Genomic DNA, 22,062 nt, shown 5'->3' on the forward strand with positions numbered 1-22,062 from the left:
CCGGCTGGAAGCCAAGAGGTCCATTCAAACTCTTGGCTGGGAAACCTGTCTCCTGTTACCGTGGCAACCATCCAACAGGCCACTGTGGTAAAAGGGGCTAATTATTAATAACCAGCTCGTTCCTTCTCAGGTCCTGCCCTCCAAGATGAACTTCAGAGAGGAAGTACAGAGCTAGGCCTAGAGAGATCCTCGGGACAGAACTCAGGCCTGAGAGTCAAAAGGTACAGGGTCTCTGACTACAGCTTCACCCCTGACTCAACCACACTGACCAGTCTATGCCGAGAAATCTCTGAGTTCAACCCACTCCCTTTGGTGTAAACAGCCAACACGCACAGTGGCCTCCGAACTCACCAACAGAGGCTTGTGGGGTGAGGTCAGGGTGTAACTCCTTCATCCTTCACCTGCTGTATGTGGGACACTGAGTCGCTAGTTTAGCTTCTGGGCCTTTATCCAGAAGAGGGAGAGGGGACGCTACCCCTCCGTCAAAATGGGATGGAGTGCCCGAAACTGAGTGAGCCTTATGCAAATTACAGCAGCAGCATTTCCCTTCTCTGGCCTTGTGTCGAAGTAACTCTACCCATTCGATTTGCCTTCTCTTCAGACTCTACAGTCCGTCTCCTTCCAAGATTCTGCTCAAGTTCCATTTCCTCAAGAAGCCTTCCCTCTCCCCTGAACACTCAAGAGAGAATATGGATAAAGCAGCGAGCACAGCTGGCACAGGACACTCTCAATAAGCAGCAGTCATTCATATCTCTACACAAGTTGGTGCCCATATTTAGACCTATTTCATAGACAACGGAGCATTCATTTTACCTCCTCAGTTAGAGCATAAGCACACTGAAGACAAAGTCGTTTCTTTTTTCCCCCAATGGACCCTGGGTCTGTGCACAATAAATTCTTAGTGAACTGACTGAGGTCTTTACCACTTCCAAAATACACACATAAGCTGAAGTGAGCTAATCTTGTCCAGTGAGGAAATAAGTCAAAGTCGGTACCACTTCGTAGAAGAGATCATTAATAACACCGTGCCTCTTAGAGCTTTACACGAGCCACTCTGTACATTACCTCATGTCATCCTCACAGGCATCCTTTGGGAAACCAGGCAGCAATTCCCAGCCTCTTTCACAGCAAAGTGCACAGAGAATAGTGCAAGGCATCCTGGGACATGTCCAGATCCTTTCAGAAAGCCGCGGCCCTATTTCATGCTTAGACATGCTGAGAGCCAAGGAGATCAATATCTTAGCATCCTCAAAAATCCGAGGGGGGAGTTGGGCTCAAAGCCATGAAGCTGGCAAGAAACAGAGCCAGGACTGGAACGCAGGTATGGGTGACTGGGAGTCATGTGGTTTTCTCCCTTATTCCCAAAAGGGGCTGTAGGCTGAGGTCACCCCGGTCATCTTTTTCTTCTTCTGTATTTAACAAAGGTCTTGTTGAAAACATCAGCCTATATAGACCATACTGATAAATGGTTTGTGCTGACCCCTGGGCTGAGGATTTAAGGTAGTTCAGACACCGCAAGGATTGCCAAGGCCCATGCTTGGTAACAGATTCCAAAAACTCAGGGAAACAGGGATAAGGGCATTTGGTACACTGCCCTTCCTCACTAAGAAATATTTGTTTTAGAAAGATTTATGCATGTTGTCTTCCAAATGAGAGTTTTCCCCTTAGTGTTTCAAAATGGTTTAAAAGCAACTTTTTTTTCTTTATTTGACAGAGAGAGATCACAAGTAGACAGAGAGGCAGGCAGAGAGAGAGGGGGAGCAGGCTCCCCACCGAGCAGAAAGCTCGATGCAGGGCTCGATCCCAGGACCCTGAGCTCATGACCTGAGCCGAAGGCAGAGGCTTTAACCCACTGAGCCACCCAGGTGCCCCTTCAAAATGGTTTAGACTGATTGAAGAGAACTGAAAATGTTCTAGGGGTGTCCATAAGCTTCGATCGCCTGCCATGGAAAAGCCACAAGCCATAGTGGAGAAAGCAGGAAGTTGGGATTTTCAGATTCCAGCTCTTTGCTTCCTAGCTTAGCCTCTTCAGGTAAATGACCTAAGCTCTCTGTGCTTCAATTTCCTCAGGGGTAAACAGAAACAAAGACAACAGGCAGGCTCAGTTGGAGGAACGTGGGACTCTTGATCTTGGATCATGAGTTCAAGCCCCGCTTTGAGTGGAGAGATTACTTAAATAAATAAACTTAAAAACCATAAAAGGTAATAGTTCTTCCTTTTAGGGTTATGCAGACTGAAGATAAAACATGTAAAATACCTAGCCCATTGATGGCACATGGTAGGTTCTCAATAAATGATAAGTCTGATTACTAGGCATCATTTATGTGACTGAGGATACCAATGCCTAGCCTCTTTTATGCAATTGTTCTTGTGATAAACTAAAAAGTCTCTCTTGTAGACAATATAAAGTATACGGTCTATTAGAAATGTACACTGTTGCGAAGTATAATTATTATATACTGACTGGAGTTAAGCTGTCAAAATCACTTATCCCACTATCTTTCTTCAAGACTCTGAACACTGGGACATCCACCAAAGAAGAAACTACTCCTGTTCTGATCTTGGACATCAGCGAAAGAACTGCACCCACAGGAGACCTAAGAGTTTGCCCCACCCCCACCGCAGGAACAACCCAGAAGGGTGATGGAGAGCTTCCCCGACTGAGCCAGGCTCATCAGCAAGGTTTCACTAGGTACTTGTGAAACTTGACTCCTCCTGCTCCCTCAGCCCTCACCTTTTACTCCCCCACTAAGTCCTAAAATAGCTCTTAGATCTGCCCACTTCTCTCCATCGCCAACCACCATCAGCCCCATCCAATCCCTCACCTGTCCAATCCCCAAAACCCACGTGATAGGGGGTGCCAGTGGTGTCCTGGTACCAGCTCTTCTGAGAGCGGATTGTTAAATATCCGGGAATTCGGTGAGACGTGCTCATTAAAACGTCAGTGCCTTGAAACAAGCCATGGTGGGAGTAGTTACTCCATGGAAACAGGTAAACCCTACCACTCTGGATGATATTTTGGAGAGCCGACTTCCCAGCACATCACTGCCTGGGACCCGTCCAAACTCTTCCCACAGTCAGAACAGACCCCCTTCCAACAGCTTCCTGTTGCTCTTCAGATGAAAACCAAAAGCTCTTGGCAGGGTCCCACTGTCACATTCTACGTAGCAGCCTCCCCTGCACCTAGCTCCCTTTGTCCTCCCTTCTGGTCCTGCTGTCCTTTCTGTTCTACCTGCTTGCCAAGACCTGCCCCAGCACAGGGGTTTTGAATAGGCTGCTCCCTCTTCCTGGAACTCTCCTCCCATGTTCTTAGACCAGCAAAGCCTGGCTACCTTCTACCAATAACTCAGGTCTGCACTTAAGAGCCACTTCCTTGAAGAAGCCTCCCCCTGCCCCCGCCCCAACCTCCAGACTGATCACACCTTCTGCTATAAGGTATCACTGCCGTGAGCCCCTCTCCTGTGTCAGACTTATGATAGTTAGGAGCTTACATGTGTAATGACTGATTAATAGCTCTTTCCCTTTTCCAAAAAGATCTTTAAGGAAAGTGAATGACTTTATGCACCTAACACATGTATAACATAAAGAAAATTGCTATGGGAGAACAGAAAGAAAGCCAAAGCCAGACAGGGCCCTGGCTGACCAGGAACTTAGAGCCATGGCAAGACACATTCTTATACACAGACAAAAGGGCAGGATATGAAGCATGACAAATGATTGGAGCTGGGGAATTCAACAGAAGAACTAATTTTTATAGAATGAAGGAGTCCATGGGAGGTTTATTGAGGAGGTGGTCTGGAGCTGATCCTGGAGGAATGGGCAGAAGCACGTAAAGCTGTCCAGGAAGCAAAGGCTTGTCCCAGAGAAGGCTCAGCCAACCATCTTTTTTTTTTTTTTTTTTAAAGATTTTATTTATTTATTCGACAGAGAGAAATCACAAGTAGATGGAGAGGCAGGCAGAGAGAGAGAGAGGGAAGCGGGCTCCCCGCCGAGCAGAGAGCCCGATGTGGGGCTCGATCCCAAGACCCTGAGATCACGACCCGAGCCGAAGGCAGCGGCTTAACCCACTGAGCCACCCAGGCGCCCCTCAGCCAACCATCTTGTTGGGAGCCAACAAGAGGAGGTAATGCTAGAAAGACGGGATGAGGCCAGACTGTGAAGAGGCCTCAAACAGCAGAATGATGTGAGTTTGGCTTTTAAAAAATACAGATTAAAGAAAAGAAAAAAGAAAGAAAAATGATCAACAAAATGAAAAGGCAAACTAGGGAGAAGATATTTACAAATGATATATCCAATAAGTAATTAGTATGCAAAATATAAAAAGAACTTACACAACTCAACACACAACAAAAAACTAATAATCCAGTTAAAAAATGGGCAGAAGTGGGGTACCTGGGTGGCTCAGTGAGTTGGGCCTCTGCCTTCTGCTCAGGTCGTGGTCTCAGGGTCCTGGGATCTAGCCTCGCATTGGGCTCTCTGCTCAGCGGGGAGCCTGCTTCCCCCTCTCTCTCTGCCTACTTATAACCTCTCTCTTTCTGTCAAATAAATAAATAAAATCTTTAAAAAGCAGAAGACCTAAATATGTCTTTCTCCAAAGACATACAAATGGAAAACGGACACATGAAAAGATGCTCAACATCACTCATCATCAGGGAGATGCAAATCAAAACCACAATGAGATATCACCTCACACCTGTCAGAATGGCTAGAATGAAAAAGAGAAAAAATAACAGGTGTTGGCGAGGATGTGAAGAAGGGTGAAACCTCATACACTGTTAGTAGAAATGTAAACTGATACAGCCATTTTGGAAAACAGAGTGAAAGTTCCTCAAAAACTTAAAAACAGAATTATCACATGATCCAGTAATCCCACTGCTGTTTATTCAATCACAGAAAACAAAACCACCAATTTGAAAACACTAATACATGCACCCCTATATTCACTGCAGTACTATTTATAACAACCAAGACCCAAGGGTCCATCAACAGATGAATGGATAAAGAAGATAAAGAAGATGTGGCATATATGTAGAGGGATATATATATATAGATAGATAGATATAGATATATATACACATACACAATAGAATATTACTCAGCCATAAAAAAGAATGAAGTCTTGCAATTTGAGACAACATGGATGGACATAAAGAGTATCATGCTAAGTGAAATAAGTTAGAGGAAAAAATGTCACATGATTTCACTTCATGGGGAGTCTAAACAAAACAAATGAAGGAACAAACAAACAAACAAAAAAGTAGAAACAGACTCATAAATACAGAGAACTAGTGGTTTCCAGAAGGGAAAGAGTTGGGGGATAGGTGAAACAGGTGATGAAATTAAGAGATACAAACTTTTGGTACTATAAGTAAGTCACGGGGGGATGAAAAGTACAGCATTAGAAATATAGTCACTAATACTGTAACAACACTTGGGGACAGATGGTGTTGATATCATCTATGGGTATGGGGACAGATGGTGACAATATCACAGTGAGCACTGTATAATGTACAGAATTACCAAATCACGACATTGTATACCTAAAACTAATATAAAAGTGAGTGCCACTACTGGGTATTTACCCTAAAGATAAAAATGTAGTGATCCGGGGCACCTGGGTGGCTCAGTGGATTAAGCCGCTGCCTTCGGCTCAGGTCATGATCTCAGTGTCCTGGGATCGAGCCCCGCATCGGGCCCTCTGCTCAGCAGGGAGCCTGCTTCCCCCTCTGTCTCTGCCTGCCTCTCTGCCTACTTGTGATCTCTCTCTCTGTCAAATAAAATAAATAAAATCTTTAAAAAAAGAAAATGTATGGGACGCCTGGGTGGCGCGGTTGGTTGGACGACTGCCTTCGGCTCAGGGCGTGATCCTGGAGTCCCGGGATCGAGTCCCACATCAGGCTCCCAGCTCCATGGGGAGTCTGCTTCGCTCTCTGACCTTCTCCTCGCTCATGCTCTCTCTCACTGTCTCTCTCAAATAAATAAATAAAATCTTTAAAAAAAAAAAAAAAAAAAGAAAATGTAGTGATCCGAAGAGGCACGTGCACCCGAATGTTTATAGCAGCAATGCCCACAATAGCCAAACTATGGAAAGAACCTAGATGTCCATCAACAGATGAATGGATAAAGAAGATGTGGTATATATATACAATGGAATACTATGCAGCCATCAAAAGAAATGAAATCTTGCCATTTACAATGACATGGATGGAACTAAGGGTATTATGCTGAGCAAAAATAAGTCAATTGGAGAAAGACAACTATCATATGATCTCCCTGATATGAAGAAGTAGAGATGCAACATGGGAGGTTTGGGGGATATGAAAAGAATAAATGAAACAAGATGGGATCGGGAGGGAGACAAACCATAAGAGACTCTTAATCTCACAAAACAAACTGAGGGTTGCCAGGGGGAGGGGTGTAGGGAGAGAGTAGTGGGGTTATGGACATTGGGGAGGTTATGTGCTATGGTGAGTGCTGTGAAGTGTGTAAACCTGGTGATTCACAGACCTGTACCCCTGGGGCTAATAATACATTATATGTTATAAAAAAATTAAAAAAATATTAAAAAGAAAAAGAGGAAAAAAGTGAACTCCAACTATACTTCAATTAAAAAATAAAATAAAAATGAAAAACAAGGTTTTTGAATAAGGGAAGGAACTTGAAAGTAGTAATTTTAGAAGACCGATCTACATACACACACACACAAACATTTTTTCAGGCCCGTATCTATAAAGCCAGGAACAAATTCCATCTGACAATAGCTCTCCAAACTCACAGAGCAGACAGAGGCCATTTTAGTTGGAGATGACAGACATATGGCACAGCTGGACAGAATTCCTTTTGAGGGAAACCAAACATCTCTAGTTCAGCTGCTGCAAGACAGTTGCTGTGGTCAAGAATCTAAAAGCTGTGGCCTCTCTAGAAGCAGCCCAGCCCAGGTATGTATGTATGGCCATAGAATGATCTGACTCTTATGTTGTAATGCTAGACCCGTGGTTATACTCAGACCAGAACACATTTGAGCCAATTGTGTTTCTGTGGCCTGCTCAGCCATAGGGTTTGCTGGAATACTGGTTTCCCAGCTGAATGTGGGAATGACCACCTCCAGAACTGTACTCTGCCCTCCGAGCTCTGGCTCCCACATTCCTCCAGGGGTCATTCCATCTGCTTAGAGCTAACAAGACTCCGGATAGGGTCTAGAATGTCTTCCAACTAACTGATAAAGATTGCTATCTGGAACGACGTTCTCCTGTGGCTGACCAGTAGCCTTGCTGACTCTCCCGAGGGCTATTGCAGCTGGCTCCTGGGAAGCGGTGCACAATTTGCCATCCCTTCAGTCCAACAAGGGGCTCACCAGCCCCCAATCAAAAAAGCATATTCCAATCAAAAAAGCAGGTACCTTCCATCAAGGACTTCACAGGTCTTATTTTGGAGTCAGGAAGCTAACTTTAGTTATCTGGTGACTGAGGGTTCCCTAGAGCAGTGGTCTCCAAATTGGGTGTATGTGCACCACAGTGACCCAAGACTGGAATCCAAACAAATTAAAAAGAAATTATGCTTTTCTGATATTAGCTTTAGGACAGCCTCCTGAGTTTATTTCTCAGAAGATAACACTTCGCTTGTGGCCTCGAGATACACAGAGGAAAATGAGCATTTCTTTTTTTTTTTTTTTTTAAAGATTTTATTTATTTATTTGACAGAGAGAAATCACAAGTAGACAGAGAGGCAGGCAGAGAGAGAGAGAGGGAAGCAGGCTCCCTGCTGAGCAGAGAGCCCGATGCGGGACTCGATCCCAGGACCCTGAGATCATGACCTGAGCCGAAGGCAGCGGCTTAACCCACTGAGCCACCCAGGCGCCCCGAAAATGAGCATTTCATAGGCACTGGTGGATAGGGGCTCCGGCTTAGGTAGATCATGGACTATATTACCCAGTTTCAATAAAATGACTCTCATAAAATGGACAAGTACCTAAAGAGATTCCTGCAGAGAACTTCGGCGCAAGCAAACAGGAATATGCAAGAACTAACACTTCTATATTGTACGGAACTCATTTCAGACACAGGAGTAAAACAATGAGGATCTAATCAGATCTAAAAAGAAATCAGCCCAAATAACTCCAAATTATAAAAATTCTTTGAAACATGGGTTTTCATCCACTATTCTTAACGATAAAATTCTCACTTTCTCTTTTTTTTTTTTTAAGATTTTATTTATTTGACAGAGAGAGAGAGATCACAAGTAGGCAGAGAGGCAGGCAGAGAGAGAGGGGGAAGCAGGCTCCCCGCTGAGCAGAGAGCTAGATTTGGGGCTCAATCCTAGGACCCTAAGATCAGGACCCCAGCGGAAGGCAGAGGCTTAACCCACTGAGCCACCCAGGCACCCAATTCTCACTTTCATATAGATCTGTATATTCCATGCTGTGCAGTACTGCAAACAATACTGGGAAGGCATCATAATGAGTACATATTTGAAATATTTTTAAACCGATTTTTTAAACACTTAAATATATTTTACTACGACCATCCTTTAAATTGTTCTATTTTTGTATGTTTTGTAACATGCAATGTATTAGTACAGATAGCATGATGGTAGCACAGATATAATTTAAGATACATAAAACTGAGTCTGAAAACTTAAAATATTTTTACTATTTACTTGGGGAGCATAGTCAGTAAAGTTTGGAGATCACTAATTTAGAGTCAGCTCAGAAGCTCTAAGGCCCCTTTCCAGTTCCCGCTTCTCACGCTCTCGCAACAAGCCCATGGCCAAAGGTGAGGCCCATCCCCCCACCCAGCAGCGTGGGGCAGAGGCCATTGGAGGGAAACCTGTCTTCTCCGCCTCCCCTCCCACCCCTGCTCGCCCTTCGCTCTTCCCAGCCCCACGGAGGCCCTACCTGATTGTGCCATCGGATGACATTTCCAAATCCCCCCGTCCCGAGTCGTTCTTTCATCTCCCAGGCCCCACACGTCTGGGTTGGCAGAGAAGGTGACCAGCTCATACTGATGCCGTGCTAACTCTGTAAGCAATTTGGTGTGGGGGACAAAGATTAATTAACATTAATTAAGAAAAAAGTGAAACTCAAGGAGATGGAGAAGGTAAGAGAGAACACGCGAGAGACGAAAAAACTCGGCTCGTTTTCTTTTTGTAAATAAACCAGAGTGTCTGGTGTGCGGGTTTTGGCAGCGAACTTGTGTTTTTCTCACCTTCCCGCACCCCCACCTCAGCTGTGGTGGAAGGAGGCGGGGAAAAAAGTCACTCGAAGGAGACGTTCTCCACACCCCCTGAGCTCGGAGGGGGCCTCCCAGCCTGGACTCCAGCAAGGGGCGCCTTGCCCCGCGCCCATTCCGCTCAAGGCGGCAGGGACAGAGGCCAACACTGGGTTTCCCTACGATCACGTGTGTCTTCACACAGTCCAAACGCATCGTGACTCTCTCCCAAAGTCACCACCTCCAGGAGGCCATCTGGAACCACCCGGGCAGGGGCTGTCCCGGGCCGCCCCACTCCGACCCGCGCGACAGAAAGGCTTGAACGCCCGGAAAGCCCGACTTTTAAACTCCACAGAAGTTTCTTTGGGAGCCACAAGGGAGGAGGGAGGCGCGAGGTCGCCGGTGCAGAGCAGACGGGGGTCTGCAGGTGTCACCGCCCCCATCCCGCGGCCGCCCGGGGGACTCACCTGTTGGCAGGGGTGCGGGGCAGGGGAGCCGCTCCCCCAGGAGGGGGAGGCGGGGGCTGGGGCGGCGAAACCGGGGGCTCTGGCACCTCCCCGCAGACATTAAAATGCGGGAATCTTAAACCTGCCGGCCCAGCGCGACTTCCTCAAACACTTCCTGCTCTGACGTCACGGAGCACGTGGGCCGCGCCCGCCCTTAAAGGAGCCGCTGGGGACGCCCGCCCAGACCACGCCCGGCACCCGCTGCCCGGGGGGCCCCCCAGGGGGTCCTCCTCGTCCTCGCCCAGGTGACCCTGGGAGGGCTGCGTGCGGCTTCTAGACGGCCCCCGTGACCTGGGACCCGCGGCGCTCCCTGAGATAAGAGTGCCTCTGAAATGAGCCGGAGCGCGCCCAACTCTCTCTCTACGCAGCGACTGGAACCTGCTGCGGCTTCTGGGACGGGGGAGATGGGGATTTCCTCACCGGAGCCCTCCCGGGGTGAACGCCACACCGCTTCCTAGACTTCGAACGGGGTGGAATTTCCCGTGCCCTCGCCAGGATTTATTTAGGGACTGTTTACAAGAATTGCCGCGCCTTCTCTCCTCGGGCTGCGTCCCCTTTATCTGGAGGATTTGGGGCCCCGTGTCAAGAAAGATAAATCACAGCCGCACTCCCTGGAAGTGTCAGCCCCCCCCCCTTAAAAAAAATGAAATCAAGCGGGCAGGGGGCGGGGGGGGGTGGAAATCTCGTAGTGCTAACGCGAAACTGCAGTTTCAGCCGCAGTGATGTAGGGAAATTGTGAGAGAAGCTCACAGCCCTGGGGGGTCACCGTTCAACTCCTACCTACTTGACATTATAATAAGGTCTTTTGCTATAAAATTTCTCAGTTCCGTGGCATTATGCTATCACACAAAGGTGGTGTGTGTTGGTAGATTTACTCAACCAGGAAAAAAAAAAGCATTAAAGGAAACCTGAAGATAATACACTACATTTATAAAATGTTCTCTGTACTTAGAATTCCTCATTCAAATACTCAGGGCAACCTCTACACATGGGATAATAACTGCATTTTTTAAAAAACACATTTATTTATTTATTTGACACAGAAAGAGAGAGAGCAGCAAGAGAGGGAACACAAGCAGGGACAGAGGGAGAGGGAGAAGCAGGCTTCCTGCTGAGTGGGGAGCCCAATGTCTCTGGGCTCCATTCCAGGACCCAGGGCTCATGACCTGAGCCAAAGGCAGATGCTTAAGGACTGAGCCACCCAGGCGCCCCTGCATTATTGTTATCCCCATTTTGCAGATGGGAAGATGGATGTGCAGAGACGAAAATATGTCAAAGGCATGGGCTAGTAAGTAGATGAACTGATATTCCAAACCAAGTGGCATGTTCTTAGGTCCAAGCTCTTAATATCTGATTAAAAGTACACTAATTTCAGAAGGAGGCAAACTGGATTTTGAATCCTAATACTGCTATTGACTACTCTGAGATTTTTGGGCCAATTACTTAACCACTCCAAGCATCCATTTCTCTTCTTTAAAATGTGGGCAACATTAGGTTGAATCACATGAAATTGCTTTTTTTAAAAATAAAACAGAAAGGGTTGAAATACTAGCAACAAACATCAGTGGTTTCATCAGTTTCAGCCTAAGAGCAGCAGGGAAGACAGGAGGGCACGCAAGTCAGAGAAAGGAACCAGCAGGGTTGTTGTAGCAGAGGAATGAATGGTTGTAGCAGAGGAATGAATGGTTGTAGCCATGCCTGACACTGAGGACACTCCCACCTGTACAGAACCTGAGGCTGAAGTTAACTTTTAGGAGCATATTGATGTTACTTGAAATGGTGGGGCCCAGAGCACACAGCAAGAAGGAATTCTTGAGACATCTTCAATGCAAAATGTGGTCTTATTGAAGCATGGGGACAGGACCCATGGGCAGAAAGAGCTGCTTCCCTGGGATTGTGAGGGACAGCCAGTTATATACTTGGGAGCTGGGGGAGGTAAAGACCAAGGGAAGTTTCCAAAAGGACTTTCAGATTCTAAAGAGGACTTACAGAATCTTGGAGGCCTTGCATATTGTCAAGCCAAGGTTGTTTTTCCCTCTAGCAAAACATTAACATTAAGACACCTGGGAGTTTCCTGGAGGAATGTTATTCTCTGCCTGTTTCAAGTGTTTGTCAATGGGCTGTACATTATAAGGAACTTTAATTTTATCTACATTTCCTTCTGCCTTTGTTCCCCTCATCATACCCCCTGAACAATTCTGACACTTAGATCTTTAAGGTTGTTGAGGGTAGAAGGGCTTATCTTCTGTAACTTTTTCCGGCTAAATAGGGTCATAGAGGTAACCCTACCTGTGGGTCAACATTAGTCAGATGAGGAATTTATATGTATAGGAGTTACCAAAGTCAGAGGCAACCAATCCAAGGTAGACAACATACACAAACCTCCTTGAGTAGAAAGAATTATCTGTCAGTTGGAAGGTACGGCAGTGAAGAAGTTTTGGCACCAAGCAGGGAAACACCAGAAAAGACAACAAAATAAGGTTAATATTATAATGAGAAAGAGGAGCCCAATAAAAATGACATTGATGGGGTGCCTGGGAGGCTCAGTTGTTAGGCATCTGCCTCGGGTTCGGGCGGTGATCCTTGGGTCCTGGGATTGAACCCTGCATCAGGCTCCCTGCTCAGTGGGAAGCTTGCTTCTCCCTCTCCCACTCTCCCTATTTGTGTTCCCTCTCTCGCGGTCTCTATGTCAAATAAATAAATAAAATCTTTTTTTTAAAATGATATTGATAGTTAACTAAAATTTTACTCTAGTACTTTATTGTCATTTAAAGAGAAATTTGAGATCTTCCACAGGTTCACAGGAATAAGAAGACAGGTTAGTTTGCTTATTGGTTTCCAGTGAAGGAGGTACAGGTTTTATTCTAAATCTAGGAGCCCATGAAGGTGCCCCTCTAATTGTATTGAAGTGGGAATGCATAATATGACCCGGTAGGGGCCCTTCCATTTTGGAGTTAAATTTCCTGCTGTATTGGACTTCCAATCCTTTAAATAAACCATCTTTCTGGGGTTTATATGGAGTTGGTTCCTAGTGACGATCAGGTCAGGTTTAGGGAGGATATAGTTTGCATATTTATTTAGAGATTATGAATTAACCTGGCCTCAAGTGAATAAATTAACAGAGCATCATACTTCCCATCTACTGATAGGTATTCAGTGAGAAACGGTTTTTCATATAGTAACTCAAAGGAACTTAACCCTATTGGTTGTTTGGGGGCTATCCTCACTTAGAGAAGCCCTAACCAAAAAGATTAATCCAGTTTTCTTGAATCACAATGCTTAAAATAGAATATCTACAAAGATGTGTTATTGAAACATTTTCTTTGTAGTCTATAATCACCCTCCTTTTTAAAATCAGAGATAGCCAAATCAAGACTAATTCATTTGAAAAACAAGTCCAGTTGTAACAAACTTGGCCTTATTATTTACATAAGCTCAGAAAGAATAGTGATTGGCGATACAGATCTCTTAGAATCTACTTTGCTAGAACTTTTTGTAAGGACTCTCCAGGTTGAATTTTAGTAGTGTCTCTAGGCCAGAAACCAAGCCAAATGCTTGCCTTCAGAGATGCAATACCTGTAGATGTGGGCAAATTCCTCTTGCTGAGGTCCCCAAGGTATCCTGCAGTTCCTGCACCAGCCAGGAAGTGACATTTTTTACTCACCTGGTAAGGCTGCTGGAAATTCTGCAAGCAAGGTATCGGGCCAACATTTCCATGGAGCCCTACTGGCTTCATGCTTCATAAAGCCAGCCTTAGTTCCTTAAAGCTGTCGGGTCACATCTGAGTCTATGCAAGTCTCTCAAATGTGACCTTCCAGTCAAAGCCTTGGTCAAATAACTAATGTTTCTAATGAAGTCCTATACAAGGAGAACAGATTCTTTTTTTTTTTTTTTTAAGATTTTATTTATTTGGGGACGCCTGGGTGGCTCAGTTGGTTAAGCGGCTGCCTTCGGCTCAGGTCATGATCCCAGCGTCCTGGGATCGAGTCCCACATCGGGCTCCTTGCTTGGCGGGGAGCCTGCTTCTCCCTCTGCCTCTGCCTGCCACTCTGTCTGCCTATGCTTGCTCTCGCTTCTCTCTCTATGACAAATAAATAAATAAAATCTTTAAAAAAAAAAAAAAGATTTTATTTATTTGACAGACAGAGATCACAAGTAGGCAGAGAGATAGGCAGAGAGAGAGGGAGGAAGCAGGCTCCCCTCTGAGCAGGGAGCCTGATACGGGGCTGGATCCCAGGATCCTGAGATCATGACCTGAGCTGAAGGCAGAGGCTTTAACCCACTGAGCCACCCAGGTGGCCCGTGGGAGAACAGATTCTTATTGAACCCACGCAAATGACTAGGATTGCCATGGAAGAAAGAACACTTACTGAGACCTTTTGAATTTTAGAGGGTTCCACTAGAGAGAAAAGTTAAATGCTTCAATTTGTTCCTCTGTGGACAAATTTTATCCTATTTCTGTACATCATGGATATCTTTTAAGAGAAAGCTTCCTTAATCTGGAAGAACAAAAAGTACAGAACTAGGAATGTTTCAAACAAGAGTCACAAAAACCATAATCATCTTCTTCAGTTCATTTAGTCTCATGTTACTAATTCTTGGTTCCATGTGAATGCAGCTTTTAGCTAGTTCTGTACATTTTTGCCAATTTTAGTTTTAGGATTTTAAAGATCAAAAACTTGTATTTGTCAAAAACCTTTTTTATGAATCTCCTTGAAGATGAAGCACATTTCACAAGAGAATAAGAATAATAACTATCAGTGATAAAAGACTGAAAAACGGACATGACTAACGATCTGACGAGAGGTTACAAAAGAGCTGACAAGGAAATCTGGTCATTTCTGGGACACACAGCACATCAATTATCAGAATATAAAGTGATGGCCTTATACCAGAACGTATTAATTTGGGAATTGCATATAATCTCTAGAATACATAGCATTTACCCAAGCAATACAACCTAAGTCTTTTTATTTGTTTAACACTGCTTCCAGAGAAACTTAACATACCAAATAAACAAGCCTAATTGGTAAAAATAAGACTTCATTTATCATTTAAACCTAAGGAAGTATGTAAAAAAAAAACTCAGAAAGTTATAAAGTGCATGATTGAATAGTGGATTACAGATCATTACAAAGCTTATAACTTATTTATTTATTTAACCTTTAACCAAGGGACAATATGAGAGTCAAAACGCAGATATGTAGTGTTATATACGTGTTAACAAAACTTACCTCCTTTAACACTGAGATTTATGTAATCAAAGACCTGCTAACTGGTGCCTGGGAGGCTCAGTCGATTAAGCCTCTGCCTTCGGCTCAGGGCATGATCCCACAGTCCTGGGATCGAATCCTGCATCGGGCTGCCTGCTCAGCAGGGACTCTCCTTCTCCCTCTCCCTCTCTGCCTTTCCCCTGCTTGTGCTCACTCTTTCTCTCAAATAAAAAATAAAATCTTAAAAAAAAAAAATTCCTTTCTAAAGATTTGTGTATATAAACTTTTACAACTTTTTTCTTTCAGAGTTGGTTCCTCTATTTCCATCAGTCTTGACTACACTTAGCAGAATTTTGTATTCTTGGAAAACTTTGTCTCCAGTAAAAACTAAATAGTAAACCATTGTGAACTGTTATGCCAGATTTTTTTCAATAGAAAATTTAAAAATACATTTCACAATTTTAAAAACATCAGTTTTTTAAATAGCATAATCTTTTAATAAAGCACAAAGCATATTTACCAACAGATCCATGTATCCTCAGCAACATGAAGTCAAAAGCACAAACCTAAGTCCGGTAATCAATACTTCAGTATTTTATCCCATTTGGAAAAAGCCTAGATGTTCAATGAATTCAATCCCATTTATTATCCAAGTAAAACTTTAAATTTTCAGTTTATCAAAGACTTTGAAAGCTCTCTTATCACTTACCCATGAAAACTTTGAGACAGACAAAATTAACCATCATTTAAGTCCTTTTTTTGCTGACAAATTGCAACAGAGACAACGTGAGCTTATCTGACCTTCAACAAACCTTCAGTTCAGAGTCAATCAATTTGTTCCCCATTTTCAGTTTTTACCTGGGATGTCACTGGGGAAATCGGAAGTGGTTCATGTATGCAGGCTGCACCTGAAATGGGGCAGAGACAGGAGGAAGAGGGGGAGGGGAAGGCAGAAGAGGTGAAGTGCTGCCAGAAGGCAGAGAAAAAGGGCTCCTCATCAGGCAAATGAGCAGACACCGCATTTTTCTTCCCACCGAAGTGCAAATAGGTAGTCCATGCCTGGCCAGAGTAACAGTAAAGATAGAAATCCACCATGGTTTAAGTGACGCTCCAAAACATGTAGTCATTGCAGCCAGATTCTCTAGTTAACAGTCTCTGATTGGATTTTCATTCCATTGGGTACTGGTTTCGGCTAGTTCCGAGTGGAGTTCCCTTGGCCAGAAGCAGCTAGACCAGGGATGTTGGGAGGATCACATTAGACCAATGAGGAGGAAACTTCACACGGGAGTCTTGAGATTGGCAGCCATCCTGATGACTTAGGTGACTGTCCCGTGCCCAAGACAGACAATTGTGTATAAAGACAGAAAGGAAGAGACCGCATCAAGTTTCTGGGTCTTATTACCATTCTGGCCAGGGTACTAACATCCAGGCAAAAGGTAGGCTTTCTCGTCCCCATAGAGAAGCCACAGGTTAGAGGATTTCAGCCTGAGAAATTGACATGAAACTGTTCCAGTAAGACCACACTCCTTGAAAAGCCCCTGAAAAGAAAGTAAAGAGAGAGGAGAGGAAGTACTCATTAAGTTTTCACCAAGGCTCGGAGTCCAGATGAGAAGACCCGAAGCCCCACATAAGGTGCCGGAGTGCTATGGTTTGAAGTGGTGGGGTTCGGAGTCCACAGCCAAGAAAGAATTCTTGAGACGTCTTTGGTGCAAAGGTTTTATTAAAGTATGGGGATAGGAGTCATAGGCAGAAAGAGCTGTTGTCCCAGGACTGTGAGGCACAACCAATTATATTTTTGGGAGCTGGGGAAGTAAAGACCAAGGGAAGTTTCCAAAAGGACTTTTGGGACACTTGAGTGGCTCAGAAAATTTTCAGTATACTGCAAACAGCTTTATGTATTTGAAAACTCAGGGGCATCTGGGTGGCTCAGTCTGCCTTTGGCTCAGCTCATGTTCCCAGGGTCCTGGGATCCAGCCCAGCTGTGGGCTCTATGCTCAGCTGGGAGCCTGCTTCTCCCTCTCCCTGCTGCTTCCCTTGCTTACTCTCTTTTTCCGTCAAATAAATAAATAAAATCTAAAAAACAAACAAACATTCATATGCTAAAGAAGACTCACAGGATACTGGAGGCCTTGCTATCCTCAACCTAAGGTTGCTTTTCCCTCTAGCAAAGTATCATTAAGGCAGCTGAGAGCTTCCTGGAGGAATGTCACACTCTGCTTGCTTCAAGTGTTTGTCAGTGGGCTGTGGGTTACAAGGAAATTTAATTTTATCTACATTTCCTTGTGCCTTTGTTCTCCACATAAATACGTCAAACCAAACAGGTGGGTCATCAGGTCAAAGGTGGCCAGGCCTACATACCCCAGTATTTACCATTTTGTGCTAATTAGCACCCTCAGTTTCAGAGCAGGAAGAGAAAGGAGCATGACTGGATCCTTGTAAAGTGCTTAGAATCATTCCTGACACATTCCAAGCACAATATAGGTGCTTGTTTAACAAATAAACTAAGATGTATTTATTGAGCACTTAGATGTTCTGGGCCCTATATAAAGTCTGCTTGCCATACGAAATCACAAAAAATTTCTCTTTAGGGGCACCTGGGTGGTGCCTGGGTGGCTCAGTGGGTTAAGTGTCTGCCTTTTGCTCAGGTCTCAGGTCATGATCTCCAAGCCCTGGGATGGCGCCCCTGCTAATGGGGGGGGGGTGTCTGCTTCCCACACCCCACCTCCGCTCTCCCAGCTTGTACTCGCTCATGTGCACGTGCTCTCTCTCTCTCTCTGTCAAGTAAGTACATAAAATCTTTAAAAAAGAAAAAGTAAAAAATTTCCCTTTAATCCTGTCACTTCTGCAAATCCCTATCCCTGAGAAACTTAGCAAGACAGCCACAGCCCTGCCACGGACTTATTCTGCTCCATTATAATTTAAGAGTTCTCAATTACCCAGCTCAAAATAACTTGGTTTTCAATGGAACATCAATCTCCCTGATAAGGTAACATATATTTAGATGTTTAAATTTTGGTGATGGCCCAGGAAGAGGCCCCCAGATTTTATCATATCCCACCATATTTATCATCTTAAGCCCTGTTTTCCCTCAAGATAAGACATGTCCACTGCCTACGTCTGGTCTCTATCCTGTTCTAGAGACATGAGCAGACCGTTTACAAAAAATTATTTTCAGATAGAGCAAAAAAAAATCACCCTTTTCCTTGCTGCTTTTTAGTGTGCTTTTTAGCAATGACTCTAGGTTAATCAAAAAACACTGAGCAGCTTGAGTGCCTGGCACAGTCCTGGGCACTACTAACCCAGGAGATACCAGCAATGTAACTCATCAGAGGTACCCAGAATTGTATTGAGGACGTAAGATACACGGAAAGACATCAACTGATGAGTAACAAGGATAAGGCAATAAAAAAATCTGTCCTAATTAATTCTGTGGAGGCAGAACCATATTAGCGATAAGGATACATTTTCTAAAGGGTTTATTTTAAAATAAAATCTTCTGAGGATAAAGCAAAGATAACTGTCTTCTTACGCAATCTTTTTGTGTCATCAGTTGAGAAAATTGTTCTCTCCCCTAATAGCAGCCAGGCAAAGCAGCACTGAGCTCTTTTGAGTGAAGAAAGAATTGTTTTCTGAACAATCTGGGAGCTGAGTCATACATAGTAAGAGAAGTAAGAAGTAAGTAAGAGAAGACAGATTAACAGATAGGAAGCCAATGAAACAGACCACTCAGAATAGGAAGGCTTCCCCCAGCAACCCACCCCCCTCCGCCGGCCCCTCAGCGAGCCAGCTCTGGTTCAGTGATTTCAGCAACTCTCATTATCTTTCCAATTTTGTTATACTCCAGCCCTGCAGAGAGAAGACTCTGCAAGTCCGATCTTGCTCCTTGAACCAACAAAAATTTTCTGCCAGAAAAGTTGGAAAACTCATTAGTTGAAAGACATGAAGAAACGGCTTTTCTTCTAGGGGAGCTGATGGGAGATGCAGAAGGGCTGGTGGAGAAGGAGGGTGGTCGTGAACTTCAACAGCCAGCACCCTCCGGGTCAGCACAGAGCTCGCTGCAAAAGAAGGAAGAAAAAGCCGCTCATTTCCATCTCTGTGAATGAGATCTGAGCCAATAGGGAAACTTCAGAGAAGCCAGAAGCAGAGCCTGCCAGGCCACCGTGCCTCAAATATTACGTGAAACACAGAAAGCTGAGGATTTAGGGCCCTTGAGTCACCCTTTCTGGAGGAAGAGAGCTGGGAGGAGGAAATCCCCCATGCTCCCTTCATTTTTATACGCACGTGTTTTTCTTCCAGTAAATCAAACGAAAGAGAAAGAAATAACAAAAGGACAGCTGCCCAACCCTTGGCAATGGTGGCAGGGAAAAACGGAAAGCAGGCTGGGCCTGCGTGTTTATACCTATTAAACATACCTAGCAGGTGTCTTTCTTATCTCATTTTCAATATGAGCTTTTACTCCATAGAAGGTACACGATGGAGATGTAACTCAATGTAAATTTACTGAATGAATGAATGAATGAATGAATGAATTGGCCAATGAAAAGGCACTGTATTCTTCACTTGATTATCCGAGGTGAGTGGAGTCAGAGAGACATGAGTTCTAATGCTGACTCTGCATTTTCTTGGCGTTGAGAACTCAGACAGTTTACAAAATCTCACTGAGCCTTAGTTTTCTCATCTGTGAAATGGGGGCTAATAAAACCTATTCCTCACAGTTCATGGGTATAAGTGAGATTATATACATGAGGTGCCTAGTAGAGAGCCGGGTGCTTGTTAAGCCCTCTCTGAATGGTAGTTATTAATACTGTTACCTTTAAAATGCAATCATCCTGACTTCAGCTGAGATCCCTGTCTTCTGTGATTCACAATGAAAGGGTTTCAAACCTTTCCCTGCCCCTTACAGTAAAAGGGCAGTCGTTTCACCTTTCACATTTCTCCAGGAATTTGGTGTAGGAGATGGTGGTGTATGATGGTGGGTGAAGTGGGTGGCATGTATCTTAGTTAACCTTTGATTCTGACCTCCCATTTTTATAAAATTCTTTTTTTTTTTTTTAAGATTTTATTTTTAGGGATGCCTGGGTGGCTCAGTCATCTGAGCGTCTGCCTTCAGCTCAGGCCATGATCCCGGGGTCCTGGGATCAAGTCCTACATTGGACTCCTTGCTCAGCAAGGAGCCTGCTTCTCCCTCTGCTTCTGCTGCTCCCCCTGTTTGTGGGCTCTCTCTCTATAATAAATAAATAAAATCTTTTTTTTTTTTTAAAGATTTTATTTATTTGACAGAGAGAAATCACAAGTAGGTAGAGAGGCAGGCAGAGAGAGAGAGGGGAGAAAGCAGGTTCCCTGCGGAGCAGAGAGCCCGACGCGGGGCTCGATCCCAGAACCCTGGGATCATGACCTGAGCCGAAGGCAGAGGCTTTAACCCACTGAGCCACCCAGGCGCCCCAATAAAATCTTTTTAAAAAATTATTTTTAACTAATCTCTATGCCCAATGTGGGGTTCAAAATCATGACCACGAGATCAAGAGTTGTATGCTCTACCAACTGAGCCATCCAGGCGCCCAGCAAAATTCTTAGTCCCCCTTTTTAAGTAGGTCCCCCTTTTAAATAGTATTTAAATAAGTACTGGGTATTTTGTTCCTACATGTCTAGTGCAGTCCTTCTAGGCACCGCTATTTTTTTTTAGAGAGTTCATCTGTTTGTGGAACATGTTACCAAAGAGATCTAATCATAAAGAACAAAGTCTCTGTTATTATCGGACCCCTTGATTGCTTCTTTCCTTGCTTCCAGTTTCTTCTCTGGTACTGAGGCAGCAGCCATAGAGGTGGTTGGATCTCCTGCTGGGGCAAAGCACCAGCCCTTCTCCTCACCTGCCTGATATTGACATTGGCCAGGGTGAGTCACCAGGCAATAAAAAGATCAAATGTTTGGTAATAAGAGGTTTACACTGCCATCCAGATAGGTCATTCAGATAAGTTTTCTCTGGTAATAGCTCTCTCTCTCTCTTACTGAGCTAGGTTTCCTATCTTAATTCTTTTAATAGTTAAGGGGGTAGTAAACGTTTTTCTTGAGTCAGCTGGGTCCTGATTGCCTTCAGCTCAAAATAATCCAAAAGTCAAAGTGGCGTATTTTGGGGTCACGTATTCCAATCCCCGTCAAGGGCTGAGCGGATGCAGGTGAACTCAGAGCAAGGCCATAGTTAGCAGGTGAGCGCTAGGCTAGCTGGTGCCGAGCAAGGTGCTAGCTTCCAGAGGAAGTGAGGGCCTTACTCCAACTCGGCCTTCCTCGGGAGGTCTGAGCACCTTAGCACAGCTGCAGAAAGGGGGTTCCCACTAATTTTGACACAATATTAGTTTGTTATTACCTGCCTCCTCCAATACTGTTAGCTTCTTGCCTGCCTCTTCGGTGCCCAACATCACCAAGTACAGGCTTCCGTGTATTAATTAATAATAATAATAGTAATAATAATGATGCACTTATAATTCTTTCTGTATTGGAAAAGTTGAATCAGTTTCGGGCTCAGGTTGCCATCCTGGGCTTATGGATCCTGTTCTTTGCCCAGGCATGGAAGTCAGTCCTTTCCTTCCCATTCATCCAAATGATCATTCACAGAAGGAGTTGGTATTTCACAGAGTTCACCAAAAAGTCAGGAGAGATGAAAGAAGGTCCATCACAGAGCCCCAGCCATTTGAAATTAAACATCGGACAACTTCTCTTTAGAAGCTCCTATCTCTACCACCTGGATTTTAGCCCCCACCAGCCCTTCCCCCGGCTTCCAGACCTCCTGCTCTTTTTTTTTTTTTTTTTAATTTTATTTATTTATTTGACAGACAGAGATCACAAGTAGGCAGAGAGGCAGGCAGAGAGAGAGGAGGAAGCAGGCTCCCTGCTGAGCAGAGAGCCCGATGCAGGGCTCGATCCCAGGACCCTGAGATCATGACCTGAGCTGAAGGCAGCGGCTTAACCCACTGAGCCACCCAGGCGCCCCAGACCTCCTGCTCTTGAACCAAGAACCAGATCCTTCCTGGTTCCTGAGCAGTTAGCTCTCCTCATCAACAACCCCCAACCTCAGCTCAGTCCCAAAGAGGAGCCTGCAACCAGGGACTGTGAGACGCCCAGCACAGCTTCTAACTTCCATTC

General features: G+C 44.6%; 1 protein-coding gene across 2 annotated transcripts in view; it reads right to left on the bottom strand.

The window, feature by feature from the left end:
* IKBKB (inhibitor of nuclear factor kappa B kinase subunit beta) overlaps positions 1 to 9,826 on the bottom strand; it is a 59,971-nt gene extending 50,145 nt beyond the window's left edge. For both annotated transcript variants that reach the window (XM_044225306.1, XM_044225305.1), the window contains exons 1-2: positions 9,674 to 9,826; positions 8,894 to 9,016 (exon numbers count right to left, since the gene is read on the bottom strand). In XM_044225306.1, coding sequence (XP_044081241.1) covers positions 8,894 to 8,998 — 105 coding nt within the window. In that variant the 5' untranslated portion in view covers positions 8,999 to 9,016; positions 9,674 to 9,826. The remainder of the gene's footprint in view (positions 1 to 8,893; positions 9,017 to 9,673) is intronic.
* Positions 9,827 to 22,062: the final 12,236 nt, after the last annotated feature.

This window comes from Neovison vison, chromosome 11, assembly GCF_020171115.1.
Source record: "Neovison vison isolate M4711 chromosome 11, ASM_NN_V1, whole genome shotgun sequence".
Classification (NCBI taxonomy): domain Eukaryota; kingdom Metazoa; phylum Chordata; class Mammalia; order Carnivora; family Mustelidae; genus Neogale; species Neogale vison.